General features: G+C 40.5%; 1 protein-coding gene across 2 annotated transcripts in view; it reads right to left on the reverse strand.

Annotated features, from left to right (window-relative positions):
- Window positions 1-1,818: 1,818 nt before the first annotated feature.
- The window catches only part of cmtm7 (CKLF-like MARVEL transmembrane domain containing 7), a 32,127-nt gene continuing 11,198 nt past the window's right edge, over window positions 1,819-22,747 (reverse strand). For both annotated transcript variants that reach the window (XM_072253698.1, XM_072253697.1), the window contains exons 2-5: window positions 21,222-21,395; window positions 18,008-18,106; window positions 9,922-10,003; window positions 1,819-2,360 (exon numbers count right to left, since the gene is read on the reverse strand). In XM_072253698.1, coding sequence (XP_072109799.1) covers window positions 2,347-2,360; window positions 9,922-10,003; window positions 18,008-18,106; window positions 21,222-21,395 — 369 coding nt within the window. In that variant the 3' untranslated portion in view covers window positions 1,819-2,346. The remainder of the gene's footprint in view (window positions 2,361-9,921; window positions 10,004-18,007; window positions 18,107-21,221; window positions 21,396-22,747) is intronic.

A 22,747-nucleotide genomic window follows, 5' to 3' on the forward strand; every position in this document is an offset into this window, starting at 1 on the left:
TTCTGGAATCTGCTGTTCCTTTGGATTCATCAAGTGCGTGGAGAGCGAGATCCTTCTACATGGGCAACAAGCTCGCTCTCCATATCGTACTGCCTTGGCTTGTGTCATCATGTAGACAGCTAGGAGGCAATATCCATGTTCAACCCTGACCCAAGGTGGGCCTCAAATTGAGAAAAACAGTATTGCAAAGTGAAAGTTGAGCCAAAGTTCACATTTCTGGAATGGTGCATTGATTGAATGAGGAGAAATTGAGCAGATAGGGTCTATTCTGTACAGTTCAGAGCATATGCTGTTTGCAGCAAAACATTTTTTTAAACTAGGTGGCTTGGCACAGTAGATGGGAGGCTGATTTTCTTGGCTGGAGTGCAAACCATAAAATCAGGTTGGTCATTCAGCACTGAAAAACTCCTACAGCTAGAAAATCTTTGGAGATCTCAACCCAAAGAGGATATGAAATCATAGACAGCAGCTACCTTGATGCTCTTAAAACAAAAACAATTACAAATGTCAAATTTATATGAAACTGACACTATCTGGCATGTTGTAATAGTGATTTATACATTAAAAACTAGAAGGATGAGCACAAGCTCACAGAAGCTGCACTTTCCTGAACATTGAATTTTTTGTTTGGTTTTCTTGCCAGGCTGGCCAGGGGTATCAGACCAGACTTAGAGGGGAGCAGCCACTGGTTCAAATCCAGCCAGTTCTTTGCACGCTTTCCATCTGTGCTGGGTTTGACCATCAAGCTAGCAACCCAGCCTTGTAAAAAAAAAAGGCGAACATGCTAAAGCCATGGCAAAGTTGCCACCCAATGCGCCACATGGTGCAGAGAGGAGTAACATAATATTTCACTTGCCAGGTGCCACATACCATACCCAGTATTTCCAGAATGGGCAGTGCTTTCCCTTCATATTGACTTGTTCCTTTTCAGTCAGGAAGACAGTTTTATAGTTGTGTTCCCTGGGATTAGTTATCAGACCAATGCTAGTTTCGGTGTTAAACCTTGTGACACATTTTTAAAAAATTTTCAGGTGACACAAAATTGAGGTATTTAATACATAATCCAAATAGCAGCAGATTTGAGGGGACAGAGGTGGTGAAAGGTGCAGAAATATTTGAATAGTGAATTTAAGGGCCAAGAGATGCACTTTAGTAGAAACAGGGATGTGGCAATGTAGTTTGATTTGAAAGAAAGAACTGGACTACACACATCTACAGATATACTTGTATCTTTGATGTAACAATACAATTTGAGAAGGCTATTAATAAAAGCAATGAATTTAACAGGCTTTTTAAGACTGTAAGACAGGTTCCATTTTATGTCACATTACCAGTTTCTGTATTATCTTTCAACTGAAAATTAACCATTCACCAGCACAAGAGGAAAACATAATATTGTGTACACATTGCTACTGACTGCTAAGGAGCTATGGAGTATAGTTATGATCCCATTATCACAGCCTCATCCCTTCCACCTATCTCTCCCTCACCAGACTCCATCTGCACCCCACCTATTGCCCACCCCTCACCTCTTTACATTGGCCATCTCCCCTCTACTCCCTTAGTGTAGATTACAATTCACAACCTAAAAACACTGACAATCCATTTCCTCCCACAGATACTCCCGACCTGCCGAGTTCCTCCAGCAACGTTTTTACATCCAGATTCCAGCGTCCGTATTCTTGTCTCGTCATATCTTGCATCTGTATTTTAGTTTTGTTGTTTGTATCAGCTTGCAAATATTTTGGCATCTTTTTTCAGTATTAAATCAACCAGTGATGAGGAAGAGCTTGAAAAAGATGCAAATACAACAATATGTACACACTGGATTCATTTTATTTACAAAGCGAACCAATACTGATCTTTCCACACAATATGTCAGCATTCACAAAGATGTAGATACAGAAACTAGTCATTCAGACACATTTCCTGCCCCAAAACATCAAAAACTTTGCCAGCATGGCAAAAGTAAAAGGGTACAAAGAGGCGTTTTACTGGCACTTAGAGCAAGAACACTAAATGGTTGTAAGGATTGGTTGAGTTTTACATACTGTATAAGCAAATTACACTTGGACTACAATGACTATGTGGTAATTCTATAGTAAACCAAAAGGAAGGCACTTATTTTTAAGCTGTTATACAAAATATTTTCATTCATGTTGTCTTTGATACAAACTAACTTCATTTATAAAATATAATATATTTAACTTAGACAAATGACAATATTAAGTATAAAGCATGTTCTTGCAGAATTATTACAAAATGAATCTTCAGATCCAAAGTCAAGCACAATCGAGTGTCTGGACTGCACACTTCTGATAAAACTGCTTGCTGCCAACTTCTGAGTTATACATTAACAGCTGCAAAGAAATAAAACATATAAATATAATTCTATTCAGAATCCAAATCTCTTATAGAATACCTATATATTAAAAAAAACTAGAGTTTGGACTACCCTTCAAGAATTGCATTCAATCCAGAAAATCTTACACATTTGATAATTAATGGAGCTAAGATGACAGCCAACATTATCAAATGGACACTGATGCTGTTCCCAAATAGGCTGCATTGAGGTAAAAAGATTCCCTAAATTATACAAATGCAACATGATGTCCCAACTCCTTAGCATCTGAAGGCAAGAATATCAAATGTATTTTTCACTACCTTATTGCCACTCTGGGAGCAGGTGTCTCTGGATATCAAGCTCCTGGCTCCTTGCCATTTATATGTCTTACAAGATTTTGACTTCCCAAGTTGCATTACCTCACATTTGTTTGGATTAAATTCCATCTGCCACCACTCCACTGAATTTTCCAGTTGATATACGTCCCACTGTAACCTTAGACAATCTTCTTTGCTATGATTCCAGTGAATTCCTATTGTCTACCACCTACATTCTCATAAGTCTTACAAACTAAGATCCCAGCAGCCCCATTGCTAGATCACATGTTACAGGTTTCCAGTTGAAAAACACCCACCATTACTACAATCATTAAGCTAACATACCTTGTATCTTTTGTCTCTTCACCTTCTGGGCCAACCCAACATCCTCCCCCTATGCTCAATTAAATGTTTTCCTCCTGTCACCTCAATAATATTCAAATAATTAATAATTAATCTATCTTTTTAAGTCCTAAAATTCAGGTTGTACAAATCTCTGCAATTGACAGCACGTGAAGTTTAGGCTCTGTGAAGTTATGTCAATGTAAACACATTAGCAAAACAGGTGCGTGAAATAATTGGTGTCAGAAAAAAATCCTCATTCAGGAAAATTGTGTTGTACCATAATAAATCAGGTTTCCAGTCTGCATCATCTGAAATGGAATTAGTTTACATTGAACTGAAGTGAAAAGTATTCTATTCCCTAGCATTCAAACCCCTTACTTCAAACAATTTACCCAATCTTTTGTATAAATTTTCTATTTATTTGCATTTTATTTTAAACTGAAAATTTTAAATGCATTGATACCTAGTTTGAAGAAAATATCTTACCTCTGATTTACAAAGCCCTGGCTACATGCCTAACCACAAGCAGGCAATAAGACTTGTTATAATTAAATCTCCAATCTTATTAACCCAATCACTTCCCTGACTACTTTCCTTAATAGGATATTTTTGAATGCCTTGTCCATCCAAATTAGAAACATTTTGCAAATATTCCCACTGCATTATTGATAATTATTTACCACAGGGTTTAAAAGTCCATGCACAATAACATAAGAAATTCAGGGCAACACAAACGATAAGGCTGCCACTTGCATTACGTGTTCAAAGCAGTATTTCCATCCATGGAATGTCATCTAGTGCCGACAAGGGAAGGACATTGTATGGATATTAAGTGAAGTTGGGAAATAAGCTAGTTAGTAACAGTCATCATGTTTAAGTCACCTGCCATAATGTGTTATCCAGGCTCTCATCTAATTACTCACCTGAATGAGACATTACCTTAGAAAACAAGTCCCCCTCTTCCGGGTCATCAAGGGAATGGCGGTGTAAGGAAAAGGTCTCTCGACAAAAAAAGGAAGGTAAACTGCCCCATAATCGAATTTAGACAAATACTTAATATTACATAACTATATTAATAAAAGGGGCAAGGATGATGTCTAAGAACAAGATTAAAAAGTCCGCTCCGAAGGCTGATAAACATAAAGAGACGCAGCAAGGCGATGGGCCTAGCTCCCCTACGGCAAGCCAGGACGGAGATAATGAGGGGGAAATCGGTGACTCTGTCCTTGATTCTCGGAGAGATTCGCGAGTTCCGACAAGATAACAGCAAACAGCTGGAAGATATTAAAGGAGAAATAGTAAAAACTAACTCGCGGATAGATGAAGCCAAAGCGAGGATTGTTGGAATTGAAGAGAAGCTACAAAACGCAGAGGAGGTGATAGCAGAAATGCTGAAGCTGCAGGACCAGCTCCAGTGGAAACTAATAGATCAAGAAGGCCGCTCGAGAAGGGAAAATGTGAGGATTTACGGAGTTCCCGAAGGAACTGAAGGTAAACCCGGATTGATGATTCCCTTCGTGGAGAAGCTACTTAGAGAGAACCTTGACATACCGGCCGCAAAAGACCTACAGATAGAAAGAGCTCACCGCGCGTTGGCACCACAGCCTCCGGCAGGCGCCCAGCCCAGATCGATTCTGGTCAGATTTCTCAGTTTCAGAACGAAGGAAGAGGTGCTTAAACGGGCATGGCAAGAGAAAGGTTTCATGTGGAACAACTGTAAAATCAGTTTAGACCACGACTACGCACCGGGGATTCTTGCCAGACGGAAGGAATATACGGAAACACGGAGAGTCCTGAAGGAAAACAACATCAAATTCCAGACCCTGTATCCAGCTCGGCTGAGAGTCTTTTACGACGAAGGGACAAAAACTTACGCTACGGTGGAGGAGGCAACGTTGGACCTGGCGGACCGGGGACTACCTATTAAAGTTATCACCCAACCGGAGTCGCTACTGGAGAGGATTCGGCAGAAGTCGTGGAAGCCAGTGTGGCGAGGACGCTCCACTCGAACCAGAGTGTCAAACTACAAGGAAAAGCTGCAAATATTCAGACGCGAATGTACAGAGAACGCAGATTAATTAAGAGAAATGACTGAAAAGAGTAAATTGGACTTAAAGGTAAAATGAAAACTGGTAACTGAAAATAAACTAGGCGGAATAACTTGAATGATAGCAATTTGGTCGAGACATAAATAGGAGAAAATTCTCTATGATTACTCAAACTGCTGAGGGCCCTCTAACACAGGGTGAAGATAGAGGTTATCCCTCTGAACTGAGGCGGGTCGGTGCTCAGGCCTCACTGTGGGAAGTCGGGAAAAATTTTCAGATGTTACACATTCAAAAATGTCTAGGGTGTGGTTATATGTCTTGGTTTACTGCTGAGAAGGGATTGCTTACTGTTTGGTTAGAAAAGGAGAGTTTTTTTTCTACTAGAGAAAAATGCAAACTGAATTGGTAAAAATAATTTCCTATAATGTTAATGGGGTTTTGAATCCAATTAAAAGAAATAAGATTATGTCTAAATTGAAAAAAGAGAGGGCACAAATAGCTTTCCTCCAGGAAACACATATGAGCCAATCTGAACATGGAAAATTAAAAAGAATGGGCTTTAAGCATGTATTTTATTCATAATATAAATTGAGTCACAAAAGAGGGGTAGCTACTTTAATATCAAGTACTCTCAATTATGAACATATTTCAGAGACTAGAGACAAAGAAGGACGGTTTGTAAAAATCACAGGAAGAATAGAAGGTACAGAAATAACATTGCTGAATGTTTATGCTCCTCCAGGTTGTGAATGGTCATTTTATAGACACATTTTTGACCTAATGGTCAGTTCTCAAGGGGTAGTAATTTGTGGAGGGGATTTTAATATTAGATTAAATCCTATATTAGATTCTTCAAGAATAGTTACTCAGAATAAACCTCTGACTCGGAAAGTGAATTCATTGATGGAGGAGTTGGGAATTATAGATGTCTGGAGGGAATTACACCCTACTAGTAAAGATTATACATATTACTCTTTCCCTCATTCAGCCTATTCAAGGATAGACTATTTCTTTATCTTTAATACAGATAGACTCAGGATAAAAAACTGTAATATTGCAACAATTGATCTGTCGGATCATAGCCCAGTCTCTATGTCTCTAATCCTGGAAAGGAAAATGAGGAAAACACTATGGAGGCTAAACTCACATATACTCAATAACCCGAAAGTAATGGAGAGATTAAGGGGAGAAATCAAAGAATATCTAGACCTTAATGACACAGGAGAAACATCACCAGTGATCTTATGGGATACATTGAAAGCTGTACTGAGAGGGAAAATTATTTCCATTACCACTCACATGAAAAAAATCAATGCACAAAAATTAGCAGACCTTCAAGGAAAATTAAAACAACTTCAAGTTGTAGATAGCAACAAAAGTAATTCAAATCGAAAACAGGAAATTAGGAAATTGCAAAGTGAAATTGACGATATTTATACGTTGGAAACTCAAAGAAATTTTCTTTACCTGAGACAAAAGAATTATGAAGTAGGAGGTAAATCAGCTAGATTATTAGCATATAAATTACGAAAACAACAAGCAGACAATACAATTCATAAAATAAAGAATCCAAAGACAAAGCTTGTGGAGAGTACAATAGGGAAAATTCAAGAGAGTTTTGAAACATATTATCGAGAGCTGTACTCCCAACCCCGGGCCCCCAATGAGCCCTATATAGACAGTGTATTGAATTTTTTAGATCTACCTAAACTTACAGATTTACAAAATTAAAGTTTATTAGAACCAGTAACTGTCAAAGAACTGAACGTGGCCATCTCTAGGTTAAAGGCTGGAAAGTCCCCGGGTTCTGATGGGTTTACCTCAGAGTGGTACAAGTCCCTGAAGACACAGTTAGCCCCATTACTACTTAACACCTTTAATTGGATCTTGCAGAGAGGAGAAACTCCACCTTCCTGGAGAGAAGCGGTTATTTCAGTTATTCCGAAAGAGGGTAAAGATAAACTAGAATGTGGCAATTATCGGCCAATTAGTGTTCTTAATTTAGATTACAAACTATTTACATCTATATTAGCGCGCAGATTGGAAAAGCTTTTACCTGGCCTAATCCACTTAGAACAGACTGGATTTATTCAACAAAGACAAACACAGGACAACATAAGGAGAACTCTGCACATATTAGAACAGGTTAATAAGAACGAGACAGAGACAATGGAAGTAGGATTGGACGCTGAGAAAGCTTTTGATTCGGTTAGTTGGGCATTCCTATACAGAGTGTTAGGAAGATTCGGCTTTCAAGAAAAGTTTATTAAAGTAATTCAGACTCTATATGACAGCCCTACAGCCCGAATTAAGATAAATGGGGACCTCTCTGACTCCTTCATCTTAGAGAGAGGCATTAGACAGGGATGCCCAATTTCTCCTCTCCTTTTTGTGCTATATATTGAACCGCTTGCCCAACTAATAAGACAGAGCGAAATCGTAAAAGGTATCAAGGTGGCAGGGATTGAACAGAAAGTGGCGTTATTCGCAGATGATGTTTTGGTCTATCTGAGTGAACCAGAAAAATCACTTATAGGATTGTTTACACTGTTAGATGACTTTGGGAAAATATCAGGTTATAAAATAAATGTAAAGAAAACGCAGGTTAGGTCTCTAAATTATACACCATCCAAAAAAATTGCAGGATACATATGATCTTAAGTGGGAAGCTAAATCATTAAAATATTTAGGAATAACCCTGCCGAAGGATCTTTCAACACTGTCACAGGTAAATTATAGGCCATTAATCTCAGAGATAAAAGCAGATATGCATAGATGGAATCTTATCCCCTTTTTAAGTTTAAATTCAAGGATAAATACTATAAAAATGAATATTCTTCCTCGGTTATTGTATCTTTTCCGTACTTTACCGGTGGAGGTGGATGATAATCAATTCAGGGAATGGGACAAATGGATTTCCTGCTTCATTTGGCAAGGAAAGAAACCTAGAATTCGATATAACACCTTACAGTTAGGGAAGGAAGGAGGAAGTATGGTTCTTCCTTGCCTGAGAAATTATTTTTATGCCTCACAGATAACCCCTCTGTTATATTGGTGTAATAGGGAATATAAGGCTAGATGGAAGGAAATAGAATTTGGATTAGTTGACAGTTTTCCTCTTCAGGCCTCAATAGCTGACAAAGGATTGATGGCCCAGTTGGAAAAATTTAAAAACGCTTGGATAAATCTTACATTAAAAGTATGGCAGAAGGTGGTTAATTCATGTGGAATTAATAACATGTTAAAACTCTTTAGATGGTGTGCATATGATACCGAATTCCTTCCCAACAGAGGAGATAAAAGATTTGAGCTATGGATAAAGAAAGGTCTTACAACCTACCTCTCATTTATAGATAAAAGAGTATTACAAAGTTTCCAAATCCTGCAGGACAAACATGGCCTAGAACATAATGACTTTTTTTAGGTACCTTCAAGTACGAAACTATGTTAACCAGAGTTGTAGATATACAGACCTATCAACAGTAGAATTAGAATTTTTCAAGATTCTGAATTCGGCTTGCAGTTCAATACCTAGTAAATCAGTTTCCCGATTATATAATGCACTCTCCCATGCTAAAAATGTAAATACACTGTATATTAAAGAGAAGTGGGAGAAAGAAGCGGGGTTGGTACTTTCAGAGGAGGCTTGGGGGAAAATCTGCAGCTTTCAATGGTCCTCGACTAATTCTTTGACTTGGAGAGAACATTGTTGGAAAAACATTATAAGATACTTCAAGACCCCATATCAGGAAAAATATAAAGATACAAATGTGATGTGTTGGAGAAGGTACGGCTCCAAGGAGGCAAATCATTTTCATATTTTTTGGGATTGCCCTAAATTAAGTCTATTTTGGGAAGGTATTCATAGAACATTAGTTAAGGTACTTAGGTCCCAGATACCTCTGAACTTTGAGACGCTCTATTTGGGGCATGTATTGTTTCTTGAACAGAAGGAAGATATAAAGTTGCTGCAGGCCCTCTTAGCAGCAAGTAAGAAATCAATTACTAGAAAATGGCTAAATCCAATACCACCTACATTAGAAGATTGGTATGAAATTATCTTGGAAATACTTAAAATGGAAAAGTTGACTTACTCCCTGAGAACTCAAAAAGAAAAATTTTATCAAATCTGGAATAAATGGATTGAATATATAACCCCAATGCGAGCAGACTTTAGATGACTCTCCTAATGATTTATACTGCTCTTCTCATCAACACAGTAATATTGCTAACATAAGCACCCCTAGTCTAAATGTTTGTTTTTTTTGTTTTCTTTTGGAAAATAGAGAATTAACACAAGTAAAGAGAAAGATTTGGGAAAGGGATAAAAAAAATGAAAAAATTAAGTAAATAAGTACATAGGGATTGGATAATTATGTCTGCAGGCAGGAGCAAGCATGAACAAATTAGGATATAAACACCTACAATGGTTGATACATAGGCTTATATACAACATGTTGGACCAGTGGAAATGGTCCAGAAGGGTTATATGGAAACTATTATTACCATTTTTCTTAACAACTAATTCCATTACTTAGCCTAATAGGTTAGATTTACCATAGTACATAATTATCTATTTAAATGTTTATTTTCCTTTTATATCATCTCAATGTGTACTTAAGAATGTATAAATAATTGTAGTTTTATACATATAAAAAAATGGAAAAGGTTATATGTGTCAAAAAAGTACATGATATTTGTGAATTCCTTATCCAAATAAAAATAAAATTAAAAAAAAAGAAAACAAGTCCCCACACAATATGGCGAGTTTGAAGCCAGTGGTGAAATTAGAAGGTAGTGAAGATTGGGAGTACATGGGGGGTGGGGAGGAGCTTTTATGTTTTTTTGAATCTGAAAGCTTCCTTACGTGATGGTTGAGGACCACGCCACATCTTGTAGGCCTGCCAGGCACCAATGCCATACAGAATTGTTGATGCAAAGCCAAAGAACTACAAAACAGAACAAACAATAGGAGTAATTATTTTTAATCACGAATCTTCATCTTCCTAATCAAGTCTGCAGTGAATTGATTGAACTCAAAACAGATGCTTGTTAGGGGCCAGATCATTGCTCTCAGTCCCAAACAAAGCAGAAAGTAATTCAGCTTCCTCCCTCCCCACTGCCCCCCACCCCCAACTACTACCCGACAACCTTTCAAAAATGGAAGCAGCATATTCTGCATCAAGACAGAAGAGTGCAGATGCTGAACCTTAAGCAAAAATGAATCCTGGAAAAAACTCAATAGGTCAAGCAGCATCTGTGGAGGCAAAAGTTGTAAGCTGACATACTGAGTCAAGATCCTGCTTCAGGACTGACAGGGAACAGGGAAAACTTCCAGCATATAGTAGTACATGGGGTAGTGTGAAATGGTAATAGGTGGATGGGACAGGGATGATAGGCAGGAGGAATCAAGGGAGGGTTCAGGTACTACACATCCTTCAGTTGCAAGGGAGAGTGGCAGGTTACGGGAAGAGGGAAGATGGATGGTTGGGTGTGGAGGCTGGCATGGTGAGAAGCAAGGACCAGTTGAACTCTGCTGCCATCGTGCTTGGGGAGAGGGTTGTGCAAAGCAGACCAATGGGAAACGTGAGAACTTCATCAACTGTGGCAGAGGGGAAGCCTCATTTCCCAAACAGGACATTCTAGAAGTTCTGGAATAGGAAAGGTACATCATGAGTACAGAAAGAGAAAAAGGGGGTGGCATTCCACTTACCATCATTTCGAAACATAAACTACCCTTCCAGGTGAGACAGAGTTTAATCTGCTCCTCTTCCAACCTGATCTATTGCATTCAATGCTCACAGTATGGCCTTCTCGACAATGCAAGGGTCAAGGATACACTAGGTGATTATTTTGCACAGCAGTTAAGCTGTCTCCACAACAACCATTTGAGCTCCCAGTTGATGTGATTTTAATTCTCCTTCTCACTCCCACACCAACACCAACTTTTCTGTCTTTAGCTTTCTCTATTACCAAGTAGCCAAACGTAAACTGGAAGAATATTTTAATTCCACTTGAGCAGCTTACATATTAATAGTATTACAGTTAATAGTTTCAAATTTAAAGTAACTCGCACCCCTAGTACTTTGCTCAGATACACATTCACATGTCTACCTACAAACAAGAGACAATCCGCAGGTGCTGGAAATGAGAGAGAGAGAGAGCGCGACCCCCCCCCCCCATGAAGGAACTCAGTAGGCCAGGCAGCATCTATGGAAAAGAGCTTTCTTCACTTTTGTTTATTTCTTTCATCCCCTCCTCCTATCGTGTCTCCTGGGCCGAGTATCCCCCTCCCCATCACTTACCAGCCTCCCTCAACACCCGTAATTTCCCCACACATTGTTTTATCTTCTCACTATCCCCTCAAAGCAGGTTCCATCTATCAACCACCTCATCCTTACCTACCACTACATTCTGCTATATAATAGCAAATATTCCTGTTCCATCTCAATCCTGATGCAGGGCCTCCAACCAAATCAATTTAAACATTTTGGGTCCACAGATGTTTTTTTTGACCCAAAGTGTTCTTCCAGTTCTGCTTTTGGACTTCATCAAAGCCAGCTATGATCTTCTATGATCAGTAAGCCCACTAACATCCAATGGGCATTTGCACAATGTCAAGAAATACTCAAGACAAATGGTAACATAACAACTAGGAGTGCTCCCATTTTCAGAGGAAAAAATTGACTGGTGATGGAGTTGTTGAAGGGTGCAATAACAGTGCTGATGTGACGATCTGTTGGAGGAACTCTACGTGGGGAAAAGAACTGTTGATGTTTCAAGGTCAGAATTCTGCACCAGGACAGGATTGTTCTAGATTCCAGCATCTATGGTTTCTTGAACCTCCAGTGTTAGTGTGATAGGTTAAGCACAAGTCATGGTTTAAAAAAAAAATGAAAAAGAAAATTTGTGAGTATACAAGTCAATCAATGACATCCATATTTGATTCTCATTCTGACGTTCAGTCACATCATCTAGTTGAGTCTGCATCTTCAAGAGCCAATATTCAACATTCACTTTACAGGGCTTGGGATGGCGCAAGACGGGGAGAGTTTAAGAAATGTAGGTCTCGGGGCTTGCTTGTGAGTTTTACTTCACAGGAATTTAAAAGAGGCAAATCCACTCGTTGTTAGTTGATTGACAATTAGCAGTAGCCAATAGTAGGGTCAAGTAGGAATCAGAATCATCATCACTGACATACTGTATGTCAAGAATTTTTTTTTGTTCTGTGTAGCAGTACAGTGCAAGACCAAGACTAGTCCAAGTTACAGAAATGAATGAACAATGCAAAAGAGGAATAAGGTGGTGGTGGTGTTCATGGGATCATAGATAGTTCAGAAATTTGATGGCAAAAGGAAAGAAGCTGCTCCTAAAAAGTTGAAGTTAAGTGAAGGTCTTCTCCTGTGCCTTCTCTCTAATAGTTGTAATGAGCAGAGGGTCCTTAATCATGGACGCTGCCTTCTTGAGGCACTGCCCCTCAAGTTGTGGGGAGGGTTGTGCTCCTGATGCAGCTGGCTGAGAGTACAACTGTCTGCAGCCTCCTTCAATGGTGTGCATTGGAACCTCCATACCAAGCAGTGAGGCAACTAGTCAGAATGCTCCCCACTGTGTATCTGTAGAAACTTGGACAAGTCTTTGGCATCAGACCAAATCTCCTCAAACTCCAATGAAGTAGAGCTGCTGGCAAGCTTTTTTGTAATTACATCTACATGTTGAGCCCAAGATAGACACTCTACAGGAACTTGAAGCTGTTTCCTCTTTCCAACATTGACTCTTCAATGACGATTGGTGCAAGATCTCCTAACATCTCCTTCCTGAAGTCCATAATCAATTCCTTGGTCTTGATGACATTGTGTGCAAGGTTGTTATTTTGACACCACTCAACCAACCAATCTCTCTCACTCCTGTATACCTCCTTGTCACTATCTGCGATTCTAACATCAACATTGGTGTCATCAGCAAATTTATGGATGGTGTCTAAGCTGTGCCTAGCCAGAGTGATGAATGTAGAGAGAGTAGAACAGTGGGTTCAGCACACATCCTTGAGGAGTACCTGTGTTGACCACCTGCTCGGAGATGTTATTCCCAATCCACATTGACTGCGGTTTCCTGATAAGGAAACTTGAGGATCTAATTTCAGACGGAGGTAAAGAAGCTCAGGTTTTGAAGCTTTTTAGTTAGTACTGAACAGATAATGATGATGATGTTGAAGGAGTGGGGAGCCAAGTCTGATTTGAGAGGCTCGGTGTGAGGAGACTGAGAAAATGGCTCAGTGTTGGGAGTGAGAGCGGAGCTTTGAAAAGGCTTTTGTGAAAAGGCACAAATAGGTTTTATATTGCTGTTGATTCTTAGCACTTGGTTAGGTCAGTGGCATTCTACTTGTGCAAGGTATGGGAAGTCAGTCAACCTCGGTCTCCCTGATGACTACATCTGTGGGAAGTGCATTCAGCTGCAGCTGCAGCTCCTGACAGGCTGCATCAAGGAACTGGAACTGTTGCTGGAGATGGATATACTCAGGATCATCTATTAAGCTTTCAGCTTCCCAGTTAAGACTTTTATTGAGGTTGTCACACCCAAAGTACAGGATTCAGATAGCTGGGTGTCCCTCAGGAAATGTAAGAGGGGTAGGCGGTCAGTATAAGCCATTCCCATTAATAGGCATACCTCTTTGGATATTGTTAAGGGAGGTGTTCCTTCATTGGTTAGCAGAAATAATCAGGTCTTTGCCTCTGTGACTGGACCTGGATAATCAGGTCTTTGCCTCTGTGACTGGACCTGAGGCTCAGAAGGAAAGGGTGCAGTCAGACAGGGTGTTAGTGATATGAGACTCAATAGAGAGCAGATCAGACTGGAGATACTGTGGCTGCACAAGAGACGCCAGGATGGCGTGTTGCCTCCTGGATACCAGGGTCAAAAATGTTTCTGAGTAACTGCAGAAGTAGCTTGAGCAGTTAGCTAAACACCAGAGGTCATTGTACACGTTGGTACAAACAACATAGGTAGAATAAAGGACACAGTTCTGCAGAGTGAGTGTCAGAATTTTGATAGGAAGTTAAGAAGCAGGAACTTGAGGGGAGTGATCACAGATGACATCTGGTGCCATGTAGTACTGACGTCAGAAATAGAAGGATGGGCCAGATGAATCTGTGACTGAGGAGCTGGTGCAGGGGGAAGGGATTCAAGCTCGTGAACCACTGGGACCTTTTCTGGGATAGTAGCGACCTATACAAGAGGTTGGGATGTATTTCCCAGACAGGTAAAGCTCTCCCCAGCACTGAGCACATTTACACAGCTCTCTAGCACAGGAAAGCAGAATCTGTCATCAATGACCTCCACCATCAAGGCCTTGCTCTTTTCTTGCTGCTGCCATCAGAAAGGTGGGACAGGAGCCTCAGAACCCACACATCCAGGTCAAAAAACATTTATTAACCATCAGCCATCAAGCTCTTGAAACAGAGGGGATAACTTCACTCCTCCCATCACTGAAATGTTCCCACAACCTATGGACTCACTTTCAACGACTCTTATCCCATATTCTGAATATTTATTGCTAATTTATTATGATTCCTTTTTTCTGTATTTGCAGTTTGTTGTCCTTTGCACAGTGGTTGCTTATCTGCCCTGTTAGGTGCTATCTTTAGTTGATTCAATTGTGTTTTTACTCTGAATGCCTGCAAGAAAATGAATCTCATGGTTGTACATGGTGACAGATATGTACTTTGATAATAAATTTACTTTGAATTAGAAAGGGACTAATATCCTTGCAGAAAATTTGCTAATAGTAAATGGGGTCATATTCTGCATGGAGGTCGGTGACCAGTGGTGTGCCTCAGGGATCTGTTCTGGAATCTCTTTGTGATTTTTATAAATGCCCTGGATGAGAAAGTGGAGGTATGGGTTAGTAAATTTGCTGATGACACAAAGGATGGGGGTGTTGTGGATAGTGTGGAGGGCTGTCAGAGGTTACAGAGGGACATAGATAGGATGCAAAACTGGGCTGAGAAGTGGCAGATGGAGTTCAACCCAGATAAGTGAGAGGTGGTTGGTCAAATATGATGGCAGAATATAGTATTAATGGCAAGACTCTTGGCAGTGTGGAGGATCAGAGGGATCTTGGGGTCTGAGTCCATAGGGCACTCAAAGCTGCTACACAGGTTGACTCTGTGGTTAAGAAGGCATATGGTGCATTGGCCTTCATCAACCATGGGATTGAGTTCAAGAGCCGAGAGGTAATGTTGCAGCTCTATAGGACCCTGGTCAGAACTCACTTGGAGTACTGTGCTCAGTTCTGATCGCCTCACTACAGGAAGGACGTGGAAACCAAAGAAAGGGTGGGGTGCAGAGGAGATTTACAAGGATGTTGCCTGGATTGGGGAGCATACCGTATGAGAATAAGTTGAGTGAACTCAGCCTTTTCTCCTTGGAGCGACGGAGGATGAGAGGTGACCCGATAGAGGTGTATAAGATGATGAGAGGCATTGATCATGTGGATAGTCAGAGGCTTTTTCCCAGGAGTGAAATGGCTAGCACGAGAGGGCATAGTTTTAAGGTGCTTGGAAGTAGGTACAGATGTGTTAGGGGTAAGTTGTTGTTGTGTTGTTGCTTTTTTTAAAAACGCAGAGTGGCGAGTGCATGGAATGGGGGGGGGGGGCGGCAGCAGCAGTGGACGCGGAAACGATAGGGTCTTTTCAGAGACTCCTGGATAGGTACATGCAGATTCGAAAAATAGAGGGCTATGGGTAAGCTTAGGTAGTTCTAAGGCAAGGACATGTTCGGCACAGCTTTGTGGGCCGACGGGCCTGTATTGTGCTGTAGGTTTTCTAAATTTCTATGGGTGGGGAGGTGGGGTTAAACTAGATTAGCAGGGGGTTGGGACTCTGAGCAGAGCAAGTCACAAGATAAAGCAATAGCCAGGGAAAGCAAGTTTAGTAATCAGGATAGCCAGGGCACAGTGAAGACAGGGAAAGAAATACATAAATATTCTCTTCTCAGACTTCCAGCCACGTACTGGTATTGATTTCAACCAGTTTGATGACAAAATCTGCCATCTTCATCAGGGATGATGCCTGGGCACGTCTAGACCAGTGGTATATATACACCTATCGTCCGGCCCTACTGATTGGTCAGTCCTCATCCAATCTGCTCTCCCACCTTGTTTACAATCAATTTCCAGTTCTTACTTAGAGTGAGACCTTCATCGTTACTAAAATTCTTTTCCTCTGGTTTTATTTCAATGGCTTCCTTCACCAGGCAGCCCGAAAGCCACTGGCGCAGAACAGTAGTTTTGTGCCATGGAAGTCAATCCTATGGTCATTGTGAATGAAAAATACCCAGGACATCAAGGAGCGGTGTCTCGGAAAGGCAGCGTCCATTATTAAGGACCTCCAGCACCCAGGACATGCCCTTTTCTCACTGTTACCATCAGGTAGGAGGTACAGAAGCCCAAAGGCACACACTCAGCAATTCAGGAACAGCTTCTTCCCCTCTGGCATCTGATTCCTAAATGGACATTGAACCCTTAGACACTACCTCACTTTTAAAAAAATGTATTATTTCTGCTTTAGCACGATTTTTAATCTATTCAATATAGGTATACTGTAATTGATTTTCTTATTTATCTATTATTTTTTTTCCTTCTATATTATGTATTGCATTGAATTGCTGCTAATTTAACAAATTTCATGTCACATGCCGATGATAATAAATCTGATTCTGATTATAGATCCCTAATATTCAGCAGGAACTTGAGGAGATGGTGTGCAGAGAAACTGCTCATAGTTTTAAGAATAATAGGGCTACATTATTGGGAGATTTTAATTTCCCTGTTACTGACTGGGCTACCCTGTGTTAAGGACCTGGACAGGGTGGAATTAGTGAAATGTGTCCAGGGTAGACAAAATTAGGAGATGCTACTGATAGTAAAGGTGGTCATCAAGGATTACAGGGGATTGTGATCAAGATTGGAAAGTCAGCCAAGGAGTGGCATATAGATTTCAATACAGATTAGCATCTTGATGAACTTTAGAAAGTCAACCTAGCATAGGACTTGAACTAAAAACGGTAGAGCACAAGGTCATCCATTGAAGGGGGATGAAACAGAAGGAACAGTCCATAGTTCATTGAAAGCAGGTAAAGCGGGTGGTGAAAAAGGCGTTTAGCACGCTGGCCGTCATCAGTCAGGGCACTTGCATAGCAGTTGAGACATTATGTTGCAGTTGTAAAAGTCATTGGAAGAGGCTGCATTTGGAGTACTGTGTACAGTGTTGATTCACCCTGTTATAGGAAAGACGTGGTTAAACTGGAAAGAGTGCAGAAAAGATTTGGGGATGTTCCCAGGACTATAAGGCCCGAGTTATAGGCAGAGGTTGGCCAACTCGGTTTTTATACCCTGGAGCACAGAAGAGTGAGTGGTTTCCTTTATAAAATCATGAACGGCATAGATTCAGTGGATGGTAGCACGGTAGAGTAGGGGCATCCAAAACCAGGGGGTGTAGATCAAAGTGAGAAGCAAAGAGTTAAAAGGGGCTTGAGGGGCAAATTTTTCCATATGCATGTGGAAGTAGTTGAAGCAGGAGCAACAGTATCATTTCAGAAACACTTAAATAGGTACATGCAGGGGCAGGGTTTAGAATGAGACAGGCTGAATGGAAGAAATTGTGACTGGTTGGGAGGGCATGGACTTGTATGGCCGAACAGCCTGTACCTGTGCTCAATGACTCTATAACATCCATTTCACTTGATGATCTTCATCATGCTACTTCTTGGCTTCTCTTAATTAACTATAATTTACTTCAAAGTGCATTAACTCTCTTGGGTTTACTGGTGAATACCAACAACCAGTTTTGAAACTGTACCACATTTCCCAAATGAGGGAGCATCTATTTATAAGATATTTGCATGATGTTCCAAGAATTCAAATGAACACATCAAAACAAAAATACAGTATTTCTTACCACTCCAGCAGCCAATCCAGCATATCCATTAGCTTTAGTTGCTCCAACAATCGATGCAATCAATAGCAAAATAGTCGCAACAACATAGTGCAAGAATTCCTACATAAAAATCAGAACATTGTAAACACAAACACAAGAGCTCCAATGATTGTGAAATTATATAGCTAATCCTGCATTGTAACATACTACAACTAAAATTAAATAATCATTTGCTTCAATGCAATAACTTACAGTAGTTTAGGAGTATTTCACAAACTAGAAATCAGATTGACAGTGATAAACCTGACATGCAAATTCCATCATGTTACACTACAATCTGTAAAGAGCAATAGTGAGGAAGTGCTGCCTTTCGGACATGATGTTAAAAGTTCTCTCAAGTGGGCAGGAAAGACCAACAGTATGTCCTTCTCGTATTCTGGCTAACATTTACGGTTCAAGAGGCATTGATAAAATGGATTACCTAGTTATGGTGTCAAAACAATCATCTCTCCCTCAATGTTAGCAAAAATAAAAACTGTTGATTGACTACAGGAAGCAGGGTGGAATACACATCCCTGTCTGTGTCGATGATGCTGACTTGGAGATGCTAGAAAGTTTTAAGTTCCTGGTCCAGCCACGTGGACACTGTGGCCAGGAAAGCAACTTCCTCAGAAGGCTAAAGGAAATTCAGCAGATCTCCAATAACCATCATCAATTTTACTTAAATTGATATACCACAAAAAGCATCCTATCCCAATGCACTACAGCTCGGTATGCTTAAGACCACAATATACTGCAGAGAGTTGTCAATGCAGTCTATTCCAGCCCATTCCTACTCTGGTCTGTTTTACTTCTCACTCAATCCCAATGGAAAAAGCCTAAGAAAGTGTATCACTAAGCCCAAGCATAGCTTCTCTCCCTCTGTCATGTTTCTTGTATGGATCTCTTTTATGATAAAGACAAATGACTGATCTCCCAGTCTAACTAGTTTTGAACTTTGCATTTTACGTATTGACCTGCACTGCCTCTCTCAGTAACTGTAACACTATATTGGTACTTTGTCTTTTACTACCTGTGTATGGAATGATATGTCTGGATGGAGTACAAACAAAAGCTTTTCACTGTATCGTGGTACATACAACAATAATAAATTACAATTATTTAACATAGAACATTACATCACAGGAACAGACCCTTCAGACCACAATATTGTGCCAAACCAGCTAAAGGGTAAATCAACAACCCCGCCCCCTCCCCCAAAAAAACTAATCCCTCCTATCTACACAATCTCCATATCCCTCTGTCTTCCTCACATTCATGTGCCCATCTAAATGTCTATTAAAAGCCTCTAATGTATTTGCCTCTACCACCATACCAGGCATCAATGACTCAATTGAGTTAAAAAAAACTTACCCCTACATCTCCTTTGAACCCACCCCTCCCCCTCACCTTCAATGCATTCCCTCTGGTATTAGACATTACTACCCTGGAAAAAAAATTCCCTATCTCTGCCTCTCATAATCTTATAAACCTCTGTCAGGTCTCCCCTTAGCTTCTGCTGCTCCAAAGAAAACCACCCGTTTATCCATCCTCTCATGATAGCACATGCCCTCTAAACCAGGCAGCATCAACGTGCTTCCTCTCCAAAGCCTCAACATCCTTCCTAGAGTGAGGTGACCAGAACTATATACAATACTCCAGATGTGGTCTAACCAGAGTTTTATAAAGTTGCAACATAACCACTTGACTTTTCAACTCAATGCGATTAATAAAAGCAAGCATTCCATAAGCCTTCTTAACCAGCCTATTGACCTGTGTAGCCATTTTCATGGAGCTGTGTACTTGGACCCCAAGATCTCTCTGCTCACCAACACTGCTAATGATCTTGCCCTTAACAGTGTACTGCCTCCTTGTATTTGCCCTACCAAGGTGCAACACCTCACATATATCCCGGTTAAACTCCATCTGCCATTTCTCCGCCCACATCTGCAATTGATCTACATCACGGTGTATTCTTTGCCAGTCTTCTACACTATCCACAACTCCATCAATCTTGGTATCATCCACAAACTTACTAATCCACCCATCTACATTTTCATTTGGGTCATTAATGTACATCACAAACAGCAAAGGTCCCAGCACAAATCCCTGCAGAACACCACGAATTAGAGACCTCCAGCTCGAACAAGTCCCTTCAACTACTACCCTTGGTCTTCTAGGCACAAATCAATTCTGAATCTAAACAGCCAATTCGCCGTGGACCCAGTGCATCTTAATGTGTTGGAAGAACCTCCCATGAGGGACTTTGTCAAACGCCTTACTAAAATCAATGTAGACCGCACTCACTGTTCTGCCTTCACTAGTCTCTCTCATCACCCCATCTTCTCTCACTAATGTCTGTGCAATCATGTTGTTTAATGCACCTATACTAAAACAAACCTCAAAACAAATAATAATTGTGAACTCAAACAACAGGAATTCTGCAGATGCTGGAAATTCAAGCAACACACATAAAAGTTGCTGGTGAACGCAGCATGACAGGCAGCATCTCTAGGAAGAGGTACAGTCGACGTTTCAGGCCGAGACCCTTCGTCAGGACTAACTGAAGGAAGAGCTAGTAAGAGATTTGAAAGTGGGAGGGGGAGGGGGAGATCCAAAATGATAAGAGAAGACAGGAGGGGGAGGGATGGAGCCAAGAGCTGGACAGGTGACATGTCTTTCTCCCTGGGCCTCCTGTCTCATGATCCTCTCATATCCCTTTTGCCAATCACCTGTCCAGCTCTTGGCTCCATCCCTCCCCCTCCTGTCTTCTCCTATCATTTTGGATCTCCCCCTCCCCCTCCAACTTTCAAATCCCTTACTCACTCTTCCTTCAGTTAGTCCTGACGAAGGGTCTCGGCCTGAAACGTCGACTGCACCTCTTCCTACAGATGCTGCCTGGCCTGCTGCGTTCACCAGCAACTTTGATGTGTGTTGCAATAATTGTGAACTGTTTTGTAATACCCAGTCTTACAAAAGATGTTTTATATACGTATATAAACTCTCTCAAAGGCCTTTTTCTAATTGTAAAAATTAGGAAAAGTCATATACCATGTTCCCAGACTTATTCTCAAGCTGGTGTTTCCAATATAACTGGCCAATGTTGATCAAATAGATCCAAGGGACTCAAAGACACACTCACAACAAAAATTAAACAGTAAATTCACTTGTTAATTATTAGAATTTTAAAACTTACTGTTAGTGACCAGTGTATGCAAGTTATCTTTTGGTAAAGTCTTGTTAGGTAAATGATGTAAAATACCAAAACCATAATAAAAAACCAGATGGTGACAACTTCAAAATAGCGGTAGATTGAATAATGAGTCCACTCTGAACACCGTATACACAGGAATGCTATGAACACCACAACCTGAAATGGAAAAAGGAAATATGCAATTAAAAACAATTTGAAAACCAAGCAACAACTAATCTGTTGTAAGAACTCAGTAGCTCAAGCAGCATCAGTGGGAGGAAAGGAATTGAATATTTTGGGTCAAAACCGTGCATCGGGACAAGTGTGGACAAGAAATCACAAGTAACATTCCATACTGAATAAAATTACAAAATTTCACAATATTTTCAAATTGCAAAGCATGTTTATTACTCTTAAAGAACCAATATGTTGCAAATTACTGAAGAAGATGTAATCCAAAATTTGTTGACCACAAATACATGGAAACTAATAGAACCACCAGAGGATCACTTTACTGTGAGTCATCATCTGTTAACATCAAGGTATTACAACTCCTCCTGCAATTAGCAGAAATTACAGCGTTGCCTCACAATTCCAAGAGACCCTCTACTGTCTGCATAGAGTTTCCACATGATCTCCTTGACCACTTGAACTTCTGTCCATATTTCCAAAGACATGCAGGAGGTGAGTGAGCTACTGTATTCAGCATTAACCCTCTGTGTATACCAATGGGAAAGGAATCATGCTGGCATGCAGGAGAAAATATATTGCACAGCTGCAGATGCAGGAGGCCGGAGACTGATGGGATTGAGCCACGGATCCCAAATGACCCAACAGCCTCTTTGTCTCATAAACAAGTAAGCATGTGGACAAACAAGGTCCATAAAGGGAAAGGTTTTGGCATATAAATGCCAAAGTGGTCTGGACAGCCCAGCGCATCTGTAGATGTGAACTTCAGGACATGTACAAAGACAGGTGTGTAAAGACGGCCCAAAGGATCATCGGACACCTGAATCACCCCAACCACAAACTGTTCTAGCTGCTACCATCCAGGAAACGGTACCGCAGCATAAAAGCCAGGACCAACAGGCTCCGGGACAGCTTCTTCCACCAGGGCATCAGAATGATTAACTCACGCTGACACAACTGTATTTCTGTTACCTTGACTATCCTGTTGTACATACTATTTATTATAAATTACTATAAATTGCACATTGCACACTTAGAGACATAACGTAAAGAGTTTTACTCATGTATATGAAGGATGTAAGTAACGAAGTCAATTCATTTAACCAAACAGCTCTGCAGAATCTTTAACAAATTCAAAAAGAAAATTGCTTATTCAATATAGTATTAGTGCAAAGATGATGTGATGTACTTATGGAGTCAGGAGAATCTATAAGTCACTTCAGGTGGTTCTGTAGCCAAGTAAGAGTTTCAAGCCTCCACACTGACAGAGCTTTTCAGCACAAGCGCTGGGAATCATCCACATAAGCAAGTCTTTCTCCTAAGGGCCTCAGCAGACATCT

Source organism: Mobula birostris, chromosome 3 (assembly GCF_030028105.1).
Source record: "Mobula birostris isolate sMobBir1 chromosome 3, sMobBir1.hap1, whole genome shotgun sequence".
Lineage (NCBI taxonomy): Eukaryota > Metazoa > Chordata > Chondrichthyes > Myliobatiformes > Myliobatidae > Mobula > Mobula birostris.